General features: G+C 37.3%; 1 protein-coding gene across 1 annotated transcript; it reads right to left on the bottom strand.

The window, feature by feature from the left end:
• Positions 1-484: 484 nt before the first annotated feature.
• LOC108397222 (olfactory receptor OR51C1-like) lies at positions 485-1,429 on the bottom strand. Its single transcript, XM_036990997.1, has one exon. It carries the CDS (start codon positions 1,427-1,429, stop codon positions 485-487), a length of 945 nt encoding a protein of 314 aa, XP_036846892.1.
• Between the last annotated feature and the right edge of the window lie 11,925 nt (positions 1,430-13,354).

Raw genomic sequence — 13,354 nt, 5'->3', positions numbered from 1 at the left:
TCTCAGGGTTAATTGTATTAATTATATTTTCATATTACATGTAGTTTTAGGAGGAAGCCTCTGTCTCACCTCTCACACCGCCCTCTTTAATCCTTTCTCAATAAACTAATAATTACTGAAACCTAGAATTTCCCACTTTCCTAAATTATATCAGACATACCTTGGAACTACATATGCTAGAAATGGTGAAACATCAAACCCCAAGGAATGACTTCATTTTTCCATGCATGCTGACATATTATGATAATGGGCCTAATCTGAAGCAGGTGCAGTCTTGTGGAAGTGCCAGATGTGCACAAGGTAAAGTCTATACTTTCAAAGAATACATAGTCTATAGCTGTATAAATACTAAGTTACTTAATCATCAGAATAGAGTGAAAGCATGTATAAACATGCTTTTTCAAGGTGTAGTTGTAACTCATAGTAGTGAATGATCAAACAGGAGTCATGGAAGACTTTGTAAAGAAGGATATACTGAAATGTCCTAAATTAGCTTGGAAAGGAATACTTTGAAGATGGCCTTGCGAATTTGCTTGGTCTTCACACTGTAGATTATGGGATTCATTACAGGAGGGATGAGCAGATAAACATTGGCAATGAGAGTGTGCACAAAGGGAGGGGCATGCTTCCCAAATCTATGCACCAGTGACAAGCTGATCATGGGGATGTAGAATATGGAAACAGCACTTACATGTGAGACACAGGTACCAAAGGCCTTTTTCTGCTCCTCTGGGGAAGCAATGCTGAGCACAGAATGGATGATCAGAGCATAGGAGAGGAGAATCAAGACAGAGTCCAAGCCTGCAGTAGAGATGACAATGGCCAGACCAAATGCACTGTTGATCTTGGTGTCTGTGCATGAAAGCTTCATCACATCAGGGTGGAAACAATATGAATGGTGCAGAACATGACTATGGCAGAAGGACAGATGCTTAAGGAGCACAAGTAAAGGCACTAGAGCTGTTGTCCCTCTAATAACAATTGCCAAGCCCACTTTGATGATCCTTGAATTGGTTAAGATAATAGAATACCTTAGTGGGTTACAGATGGCAATGAAGCGGTCAAATGCCATTGCCAGGAGTACTGAGGACTCCATGAACGTGAAACCATGGATAAAGAACATTTGGCCAATGCAGGCATCAAAGCTGATTTCTCGAGCATTAAACCAGAAAATACCCAGCACGGTGACCAGTGTGGAGAGGCACAGCCCTAGGTCTGTGAAGGATAGCATGGAGAGAAAATAGTACATGGGTTCATGGAGGCTCGATTCAGTGATGATGACAAACAAGATCATGCCATTTCCAGAAATGGCAATGGCATAGAGACAACAGAATGGGATGGAGATCCAGGCATGCTGAGTTTCAAAATCAGGGATGCCAGTAAGAAGGAAGACTTCAGGTTGGAAAATGCTCTGGTTGATGGATGGCATGATGGAAGCAAGCAGATTACCCTGGCGGAAAGGACCATATCCTGTGGAAATAGGGAAGAAAAATGTGTTCACTCTTCTAGATATTGCACAATTTAGGATCACTAGTGAACCTTGCCATTCAATGGAAGTGAATACCCAGTTATTTTCCTTGATTTGGTATTGATCTGGGCTAGGGAAAGAGACAGAGCACTAAATTGTATGAGGATACCTTAGTTTTAGCAAGAGTCCCACATGTTATATCTGAGCTTCAGTGTATTTCCTTATGCACATACAAAAGAGGAAGTTAGATTAGATAATGGTAACATATCTTCCCATTTTATGATTCCGTGTACATGGGCAGTTAAGACATTTTTGTACAAACCTTGAACAACACAAAATGCTTTTGTGCTTTCCTTCAGTTTTTACTTTCCAAGGCAAATCCCTGAGGTCCATTAACATTTACAAGTCCTTATTACACAATGAAAATACAATAAAAGATAAAATTAAATATTTCCTAGAAAAGTACTTCTGACTGAACAAATACAAAACAGCTATTGATAAAAAGTAAATACTATAAAGGAACCAATTCAATCTAGCAAATAGATTATATACTACAATGGATAATAATTGGAGCAGAATATCTTAGTAAGATAATCTTAGTATTCCATTATTGCAAAAGGCATTGAAATGAAATGGAGGGGCTTGGGAGTGGGGGATGTGGTCCCTCAGAAACCCTCACTGAGTCTCAATTCATCTCCATTCAGATGGGGGATGATAACTGTGAACCACCTCTTCTGAGGATTGATGTGTTAACCCAGATCAAGAAATCTGTAGCATTGTAACAGTTCCTCTGTATTGATTCTTGTCCTAGGTTTTGACATCCTATTTTTATATAGAGAAAGAATGCTTGGTTTTTAATGTATGTGTTCTTCCTTCTTTCATTCACACAAGCATTCACTCAATAAATATTTAAATACCTACAAAATGCCAAGTGTGTATAATGGACAGAATCAGAATTAGACCTGGTACTCTAAGAAGGTCTGTCCATGACTGTGGGAAAGAAAATATCTGAGTGTAAATTAATTTGGTGAGCTTCTCTCCAACCCCTGAATATACAGGCAGTGGCTTCAACCTCACTGGAAATATTGGTTACATGATGTGTGATGAAGAGGGCATCTGAGGAGATGAAAAAAGAAAAATATTCAGTACAAAAAGCCTCTCAAAAACTTACTAAAACAGATTAATGGCTAGAAATTTTTTACTGAGAGGCAATGTATAACAAAATATTATTCATGTGGTTTTTTTTCAGTCCTCAGACCTTCTGTTGGAAGAGTAGCCTCCCTTTTCACCTGAGACTTAGTGCAAGAATTGGATATATGCTTACCTCTGCATTCTTAGGCTGATGTTCAAGTCACAGGAGAGTGAAAAATACCTTAGAGGAATAAAATCTAAGGAAAAGGAGGTCGGAGTAAAGAGCCCTGGGGAATGGCAGCGTTCAAGGAAAAGAAGCAGGAAGCACCTCCTGATGAGGCTGCAGAGGCATGCCCCTAAAAAGAGATGACCCCCAAGGAACATGAGGTCCTCACCGGCTGTTCTTGGACCTGTGATCTCAGAGCCTGGAAACATGCCTAGCACAATAGGGTTCAAAAGTATCTGTCGAATAAATGAATGGCTTACATCTGATAATAGTGATAGACCCTAGACACTTAATATCAGGCATATATTGTGATTCCTGATAATATGTCTCCCTCAAATTAGAAATTAATTTCATATAATCATATCGGCATATATTTAAGTAGGTGACAAACTAACATTTTTCTTATTAATCTCAACTTTATTTTAGACCTGGTTTAAAATCTAATTTTTCTAGATGATGTAAGGACCTTTAAATCGTATCTTCTTCTTTTTATAGATAAGGAAGCAGGCTCTCAACTTGATGCTCTTTTCATTGTAACAAATAAATTAAGTGTCCCCAGTGGATTATATAAATATCGAAGCTATCTTTCTCTTTAATAACATTATGGTAATTCATTAAATGCTCCTATGTAACAAACAACTTACTTCATTATATCTCTTTCTCTGAATCTTTCTTTCCACTGCTCTGCAATCTTCTTTTTTCAATCAAATGGAAACAAAGTAAGGCTATTCTAATTACTCTATTAGTAAGAATAGGAATAGCTTTCCTTTTTTTTTAATTCTATGATTCTTATACCACCCTTTGGTCTTCTTGCACAAAAACTAATGAGCAACTGCTAAATAATTATTCTTAGAAAGATGTATTTAAATGTCTCTTTCTCCCCAATGGAGAATTCTTCTAAGACAAGGGCTATGACTTATCCTATAACCAAACCACCAAAAACATATAAATAAACTGCTCCCATTCCAAAGTTTCATATCCGTCACTATAACAAGCACATGCCTTGGTTATTATTAGTTCCTTTTCATAGGTGAGAAAACTGAGGCTAAGATTATAAAACCAAGACTCAGAAACATCATGTTACTTGCTCTCATTTGTCCAATATGACAATGGCAGATCCAAGAATTGAATTTTATTCCCTCTGACTTGAAACACCATGCTTTACCTCTGTTTATTTAAAAAAGAACTTAATTTTTTAATGTTGAATGAATGAGCACATGTTCATGACTTCATGACTGTAATATATATTTTGTTCTATTATATCAATTGTTTTTCAATTGATATACTATATGCATAATATATATGAATATATTGAATATATACTACTGAGTTCACCAATTTCCTCTAAACTGTCAGTTTGATAAACTCTCTGAAGATTATACAATCCCTGATGTATTCATAAAAGACTTCAATACACTAAAACACTGATCTCATGCAAAGAAATCTTGGATTTGGAAAGTAAGTCACTTCATCCTTCCCCCTGCTCTTTGAAAAGTCATCCCAGGCAGCAGCAGAGTCTTTTAAAGTCAGAAAGAGGTATTCTCTCAACCTAACAAACTTACAGACAGGAAGATCCTTCATCCTAAGGCTGGAGAAACAATCCCAGTCACTCCTGGAACCTTAAACCATCTCCAAGAAGTTCTCCTTCTCCAGAAGAACTCATAGGAAGTTCTCAGGAATCAGAGAGCTACCAGATCTGAGAAAGACAACCTTTATAAGGAACCCAGAGGCTTCCTGCGGAGAGCCATTTACCCAGCTGAAAAACAAATTCCTAGGAGAGAACTCTATACACCTATGTCTTGCTAACCCTTTGTGCTCCAAATGACAAATGATGAAGGGAATTTTCAGTCTAGCTTCACTCTTACTTCCCCAAAGGGGAATCCTGGAGATGAATAATTCCAGTTCTCATCCAAAGGCAATTTACCCCTGAACAGCAGCTGTAAAGGTAGAGCTCTACGTAGAGTGAAAGTAAGGGGGAAGTGGTTTTAGTGATCACCCATAAGCTTGCTCAACAGCCATTTGCCAGTAGCACAAGAATCATAAGGTATGAACCCAGGTAAGAGAGGAGTTGTTCAGTAACTACAGTCACTGAGGCTAGTGCAATAGCATATGGTTCAGAGTCCAGCACTGTTCCTGGGCATTCTGCATGTCTTGGGAGTTGATGCTAACTTGTGCACAGGCTCAGAAAATGACGACTTAGAAGGAAGAAACTCACCAAACAAATATATGAAAACATGCTCCACATCATCCATCATCAGGGAAACACAAATTAAAACAATAAGATGTTACTACACACCTATTAGAATCTCCAAAATCCAAAACACTGACAATACCAAATCCTGGTGAAGATAGCGAGCAACAGGTACTCTCATTTGCTGCTGGTAGGAATGCAAAACGGTACTCCCACTTTGGAAAACAGTTTGGTAATTTCTAACAAAAGTGAACATATTTTTACCATACAGTCCAGCAGTTACACTCCTTAGTATACACCCAAAGGAGCTGAAAACTTATGTCTAGAAAAATTACATATGGATGTTAATAGCAGCCTATTCATAACTGCCAAAACTTGGAAGCAACCAAGATAACCTGGATATCTTGATAAACTGCAACATATTCAAACTGGAATATTTTCAGTGCTAAAAATAAATTAGCTACCAAGTAGTGAAAAGGCATTAAGTCAGTGAAAAAGAAGCCAGTTAGAAATGGCAACATGCTAGATAACTTCAACTATGTAACAGTCTACAAAAAGGCAAACTGCAGACAGTAAGAAAATTGGTTGTTGCCAGGGACTAGGGGAGAGGGAGGCATTAAGTGAAGCTATGAGGATATCTAGGGCAGAGAAAGCACTGTGTATGGTGCTGTAGTGGTGGGTGGATATCATTATCCATTTGTCCATAACCACAGAATGTGCAATACGAAGAATGAACCCTGACATAAACTATGGATTTTGAGTGATAATGGTGTGTCAGTGTAGATTCATCAGTTGTAACAAATAAATCACTCTGGCAGAGGATGTTGATAATGGGAAAGGCTATGGATGTGTGGGGTTAGGGGTTATATGGGAAGTATGTGTACCTTACACTCAGTTTGATGTAACCTAAAATTTCTCTGAAGTCTATTTTTTAAAAAAGGAAGCAACTAAGGACTACACAGCTTTGTAAGTCCCTTGTGTGTCCCTTGCAAGCTTACAAAGGCACTAGGCTAAAAATGACACCAGTACATACACCTCTATGGTGGAGACATTGACTATGTTTGACAGCTTTTGTTAAAATTGAAATTCATAAATTTCATAAATTTTGTTAAAAATGAAACTCATAATGGCCCTCAGCCTTTGTCCCTTAAACCACCCTTTGACAATGAGCGGTGAACTAAGAGGGTTGACAAGTGTCAAGAACAGTAATTAATTAAACATTCTTCTTGTCATAAAATGCTGTGCCAAGAGTACACTGACTTGCTAAGTTCTGCTGTAAGGAGAAGGGAATGAAGTAACTATTTCCATTTGGTGCTGCTGCAGAGCAGAAAACTTAATTATCCTGTTTAATTCTTTTTTATTCTGTTATAAGATTCTAAATCCTTGGAAAAGTTTGTAAAGACAGTTCTTTCCAGGAGTTTATCAAGAACCTGATAGAATATGCTACCATTTGTAGGCACCTTCAGGACTAATAGAAACGTAACCTGCCCCTACTTCACCAGCTGGGGGAGACAGTTTCACAGCCTTTTGTAAAGTTGCCATGAAATATATGAGATTCAGAGGGAAAGATGCATAAAACAAATAGAAGCTCCAATAGGCAGAGCAAAAGGAAATGCCCAGGCTATTACAGAAATATATATTTGAAAATCTTGCTGACCATGCTAAGGATTCCAATCTGAGGAGCACTGGTCCATGAGCAGGGCTGCAAGAGATGGTACACTATGATTGGAACCTCAAGCCATTTTCCAGTGCAAATCCAAGGGATTTAAGCTATTAGCCTAGGCCTAATAGTTAGTGGATATACAGATAAAGGGCATAATGACCAGCATTCATTCTGACTGTTAAGAGTATCTTTTCTAATTACCCTATCCCAGGGTTTGAATAGTTTGGATCCTTCCCTGCATTCACCTACCCATTTAGAGCTGACATAGCATTGGTTAAACTCAGTCTTTGGAACCAGGGAGCCAGGGTCCAAAGCTCAGCTCTGTCACCAAAAGTATGACCTTGGGTTTGCCTATGTACCCCACCTCTGTTTCTTCATTTTCACATGAGGAAAATAATTATATCTGCTTCAGAGACTAATTTTATATAATAAATAAGATGACCCAACATTAATCCATGGAAAAGTCACTTTGCACTCACTCAAAATATGTTATTAATCATTATTTTTTTTGTCATTACTATTATTGTTTATCATTAATATAGTAATTTTAATACATTATCATTTGGTGCCTAGTATATGCCAGATATTATGCTGCAGATAGTGAGATAAAAATAGTCTCTACCCTCCAGGAGTTCAACTTCTGATTAAGATAAGACAACCATTATAATAAGGCAAATCTGATCAGGATATCACCCTGCTTCCAATCCCTTGGCTTTCCAGTTCCCTGAAGAATCTGGCTTTATAGCGCTTCCAGCTCTGTTCTGAAAGCACTGTCTTTCTGTCTCAGCTTACTGAAATCACATTCAGTTCAGTTCCCTGTGCATCACGTGCTTTTGCTCATCTCTGAGCCTTGTCTCATTCCATTCCCCTACACAGTATTAAAGTAGTTTACTGGTTCCTAAATTCTACCTCAAATGTAATTCAAAAGTGATTTTGTTTTTTATTGACATAAAATTTACATTGATACTAAAATTAAATAGCTTTTTCCTAGATTTTATGTCAGCAAAATTAAAGAAAAATTAATGGAAGCTGAACATTGTGGGCTTTTAAAAATTTTTCTGTGTTTGTGTTTTGTTTTGCTTTTTTTTTTTTTTTCAGTTGCCCTGCTTCGAGGTTCCCTAGTACTATGCTCAGTCTGCCTACGGTATAAAGCACTACAGCTATTCGCTGTGCCTGCAGTGTCCCTTAACCTATTATCTCCTCACGCTATCCCTTACTTTCCTACCCCTCAACCCTAGTGTCCTCATATAATCCTTCTCATTCCCTCAGGTCTCACTTAGCAATTATGCCATGGTCAGACTCTTTTGAATGTACGGTTATCCCAGCAACTATGTAATCTACATCAGTGACTCTCAAACTTGAATGTCACATGAATCCCTTGCAAAAATGCAGATTACGATTCAGTACATCTGATATTCTGCATTTCTAACAAGTTTCCAGGTGATGTCAATACTACTGATTTTCAGTAGCAAAGATCTCTACTAATTCTCCTTTTAGATTAACTGCAACAAAGTATTATAATTTGCTGCATACTTAATCATATCCTCCACTAAATTCTGTAATATTTGGGGCAATAGCCACTGTGTTCATTACTCAGCCCTCAGATCTTGCTCAATAACAACATATAGTGAGCATACAGTATTTCTGTAATTATAAATGAATGAATGAAGAATGTTGGTGGAAGCATGTACAAGGTATGGTGAGAGCAGAGAGGAATGGGTAATTAGGAATAGTCAGAAGAAGTTGATAGAGGAAAGGAAGACTACATTCCTTTATCCACTAAAACTAAATGGTTGGTATTGGCCAAATCAACAGTGTAGGAGAACTGCTAATCATTAGATATGGCTGAATCTAGAAGAGGATGAGGCTGTCTAGTAGGAGTTGTTAGACCCTAATATTTTTTTGTAAGTAGTGATCTATACAGAACTATTACTGATGCAGGAAGCAGTTTTTTGTTATGATTGTCTGCTCGATTTTAAGTTTATTTCCACAATTTAGATACAGTACCCCTAGATTACCTGATTTGCTTCTGGCCTCTTGCTCCTGTCTCAGAATTTCTGTTTTTTTTCAGAACTTGCACTGTTTATTGCCTAGAAAGATCTCAGCCCTGTATCTTGCTTTCCCATCTGCTGATTCAGGATGATCATCCACATCACCTTCCACATGCATGAATTTGTAAGGTTGTGTAACATCATATGACTGGATGTGTAAATACTTTTCCTATTTCTGTGTGATTGAGAATTTTTGTTACCTACATTTCTTACTACAGTGAATAATGCTGCACTAAATGTTCCTCTACATTAAATGTGGCCTGCATCTCTTATCCTTTTCCTTTGCATAAATTTCTAAAAATGGAATATTATGGACATTTTAAGGCAACAATACACTGGAAAATCCACTTCCTGAAATATTCACGCAAATTTCGTAAAACAGTGTTGAGTGTATCATAACATAGCAAGACAAAACTATGTATTAGAAGTTTTTTAAAAATTGCTAATTTGACAGGCAAGAATATTTTACTGTTCACTATAATAAAATGTTGACACTCAATAAATAATATGTATTTTAAGTCCCTAATGCACAGTTTTCTCATTTGTAATTCTGCTCTTCCTGTTTGGATAAAAAAACTTTGGAATGCATTAATATAAAGCCCAATGATGTCTCAGACTGCTGTAGTTTCCAGGCTCAGTGATATTGATACTGATATATTGATAACTGCATATTACTGCTGCTACATATTTTTATTGAGGGATATTTTGTTCAGACTTTCAGAAGGTTGAATCAAGTTACCAGCTACTGTTCTGTTGGGCTGGTATGAGAGCAAAGCAGTGAAGAGGGCCTTATTCTGAAAGTATGTGTACAGTGTGTGTCAGTGCTCACACACCAGTTCACACACCAGTTTCTTATGCATACACCAAACTCTGGCACAGAATGCACATAATGCTACTATGTAACGCTATTGTTAGGTAAGAAAATTAACATTCTTTTGGCCAAGGGAATAATAAATGTGATCATTTCAAGGTTCTTTCTGAGCCTGATGGGAAAGCAATCACTGATGTAGAATTTGCCCAGCCTGGTAGAGAAAATGATTTCAAAATTCTCAAGAAGTTCACTGTAATGAGACACAGCAGAACAAACCTTCATATGCAACATATAAGCATACACAAGTGACAATGTGTAACATGTTAAAAGCATGCAAGATGTTGAGTTTAGACAACTTGACTTGGAATTAATAATGGATGAATGGTCATGTGAGGATTCTCTAGGGAATCATTTTTAAAACCCAAAGAGTCTCCAATAGCCCAATCTTTGAATACTGGTTGTAAAACTTATTGACAGACCTAAGTTACTTAAACCCTACAATCCTAGGTAACTTCATAAATCAAAGTAACAATGATCTTCTACCAGATTTATTATCTTACATAGTATAGGTAAGAAACCTGAAAGAAGTCTCACTGAGCTAAAATCAAGGCATCAACAGAACTGCATTCTTTTTGCAAGGGTCTTGGGAAAATCAGTAACCTGCCTTTTCTCCTTCTAGAGACTACCCACATTCCTTGGCTTCTGGTCTCCTTCTGCCTTCTGCAAACCCAGAAATAGTGGATCAAGTCCTTCTCATGCTGCCCATCTCTGTGGTTCCAAATGATTTCCCTCATTTCTGCAGTATAACAATGAAGCAAAACTGAAGGAACAAAACAGCACCGTACTCACAGACTCCAAGAAGGGACTAAAGGTTACCAAAGTGGAGGAGTTGGGGAGGGTGGGTGGAGAGGCAGGGAGAAGGGGATAGACGGGTATTATGATTAGTGTTCATGGTGTGTGGGGGTGTCATGGGGAAGACAGTGCAGCAGAGAGAAGACAAACAGTGACTCTGTGGCATCTAACTACATTGATGGACAGTGACTCGATGGATTTTCGAATATTGTACCATGCCTGAATCCCTGAATCCCTGGAATAAATCCTACTTGATCATGGTGGATGATCTTTCTGATGAATTTTTTAATTCAGTTTGCTAATATTTTTGCACCTATGTTTATCAGGGATATTGATCTGTAATTTTCTTTTTTTGTGGTGTCTTTCCTTGGTTCTGGTATTAGAGTGATGCTGGCCTCATAGAATGAGTTTGGAAGTATTATCTCTTCTACTCTTTGGAAAACTTTAAGGAGAATGGGTATTAGGTCTTCACCAAATGTTTGATAAAATTCAGCAGTGAAGTCCAGGCATTTTGTTCTTAGGTAGTTTTTTGATTACCAGTTCAATTTCCTTGCTGGTAATTGGTCTGTTCAGATTTTCTGTTTCTTCCTTGGTCAGCCTTGGAAGGTTGTATTTTTCTAGAAAGTTGTCCATTTCTTCTAGGTTATCCAGTTTGTTAGCATATAACTTTTTATAGTATTCTCTAATAAATCTTTGTATTTCTGTAGTATTCATAGTGATTTTTCCTTTCTCATTTCTTATTTTGCTCTGTGTGTAGACTCTCTTTTTTTCTTGATAAGTATGGCTAGGGGTTTACCTATTTTGTTTAATTTCTCAAAGAGCCAGCTCCTGCTTTCATTGATTTTTCTATTGTTTTATTCTTCTCGATTTTATTTATTTATGCTCTAATTTTTATTATGTCCCTCCTTCTACTGACATTGGGCCTCATTTGTTCTTCTTTTTCTAGTTTCGTTAGTTGTAAGTTTAGACTGTTCATATGAGATTGTCCTTCTTTCCTAAGGTAGGGCCTGTATTGTAATATACTTAGCTCTTAGCACAGCTTTCACTGCACTCCACAGACTTTGCAGTGTTGAATTATTGTTGTCATTTGTCTCCATACATTGCTTGATCTCTATTTTTATTTGGTCACTGATCCATTGATTATTTAGGAGCATGTTGTGAAGCCTCCATGTGTTTGTGGGCTTTTCATTTTCTTTGTGTAATTTATTTCTAGTTTCATACCTTTGTGGTCTGAGAAGCTGGTTAGTCAAATGTCAATCTTTTTTAATTTACTGACGCTCTTTCTGTGGTCTAGTATATGATCTATTCTTGAAAATGTTCCATGTGCACTTGAGAAGAATGTGTATCCTGCTGCTTTTGGGTGGAGTGTTCAATAGATGTCAGTTAGGGCCAACTGTTCTAATGTGTTGTTCAGTGCCTTTGTCTCCTAACTTATTTTCTGTCTGGTTGATCTGTCCTTTGGAGTGAGTGGTGTGTTGAAGACTCCTAGAATGAATGCATTGCATTCTATTTCCCCCTTTAAATATGTTAATAATTGTTTCAATAGGTAGGTGCTCCTGTATTGGGGGCATAGATATGATAAAGGTTATATCCTTTCATTAAACTGACCCCTTTATCATTATGTAATGTCCTTCTTTGTCTCTTGTGACATTCTTTGTTTTGAAGTCTATTTTGTCTGATACAAGTACTGCAATGCCTATTTTTTTTTCCCTATTAGTTGCATGAAATATCTTTTTCCATCCCTTCACTTTTAGTCTGTGTATGTCTTTGGATTTGAAGTGAGTCTCTTGTAGGCAGCATATAGCTGGTCTTGTATTTTTATCCATTCAGTGACTCTATGTCTTTTGACTGGTGCATTCAGACCATTTACATTTATGGTGATAATCAATAGGTATGTACTTATTGCCATTGCAGGCTTTGGATTTGTGGTTACCAAAGGTTTAAGGGTAACTTCCTTACTATCTAACAGTCTAATTTAATTCACTTACTATGCTATTACAAACACAACCTAAAGGTTCTTTTTTTTCTAACTCCTCTCTTCCTCCTCCATTCTTTATATATTAGATATCATATTCTGTACTCTTTGTCTATCCCTTGACTAACTTTGTGGGTAGTTGATTTGATTTTACATCTGCTTAGTAATTAATTGTTCTACTTTCTTTACTTTGGTTTTATTTCCTCTGGTGACAGCTAATTAGTCTTTAGGAATACTTCTATCTATAGCAGTCCCTCAAAAATATACTGTAGAGGTGGTTTGTGGGAGGTAAATTCTCTCAGCTTTTGCTAATCTGGAAATTGTTTAATCCCTCCTTCAAATTTAAATGATAATCTTGTCAGGTAGAGGATTCTTGGCTTGAGGCCCTTCTGTTTCATTGCATTAAATATATCATGCCACTCCCTTCTGGCCTGTAAGGTTTCTGTTGAGAAGTCTGTTGATAGCCTGATGGGTTTTCCTTTGCAGTGATCTTTTTTCTCTCTCTGGATGCTTTTAATATTCTGCCCTTATCCTTGGTCTTTGCCATTTTAATTATTATATGTCTTGGTGTTGTCTTCCTTGGTTCCCTTGTGTTGGGAGACCTGTGCACCTCCATGGCCTGAGAGACTATCTCCTTCCCCAGAGTGGGGAAGTTGTCAGCAATTACCTCCTCAAAGTCATTTTCTATCCCTTTTTCTCTCTCTTCTTCTTCTGGTACCCCTATAATGCAAATATTGTTCCATTTGGTTTGGCCATACAGTTCTCTCAATATTCTTTCATTCTTAGAGATCTTTTTATCTCTCTCTGCCTCAGCTTCTTTGTATTCCTCCTCTCTAATTTCTGTTCCATTTACCATCTCTTCTACTACATCTAATCTGCTTTTAAATTCCTCCGTTGTATGCTTCAGTTCAGATATTGCATTCCTTACTGATTGAATCTCAGTCCTGAATTCAACCCTGAGTTTTTGAATATTTTTTGTACCTCCA

Source organism: Manis javanica, chromosome 11, assembly GCF_040802235.1.
Source record: "Manis javanica isolate MJ-LG chromosome 11, MJ_LKY, whole genome shotgun sequence".
In the NCBI taxonomy this organism is placed as follows: Eukaryota; Metazoa; Chordata; class Mammalia; order Pholidota; family Manidae; genus Manis; species Manis javanica.
The sequence above is the reverse complement of the archived record's forward strand: the minus strand, read 5'-3'. Positions and strand labels throughout refer to the sequence as shown.

What these genes read in the sequence shown, in the direction of transcription:
- LOC108397222 (XM_036990997.1), bottom strand. Translation starts at nt 1,429, where the DNA reads ATGCCATCCATCAACCAGAGCATTTTCCAACCTGAAGTCTTCCTTCTT.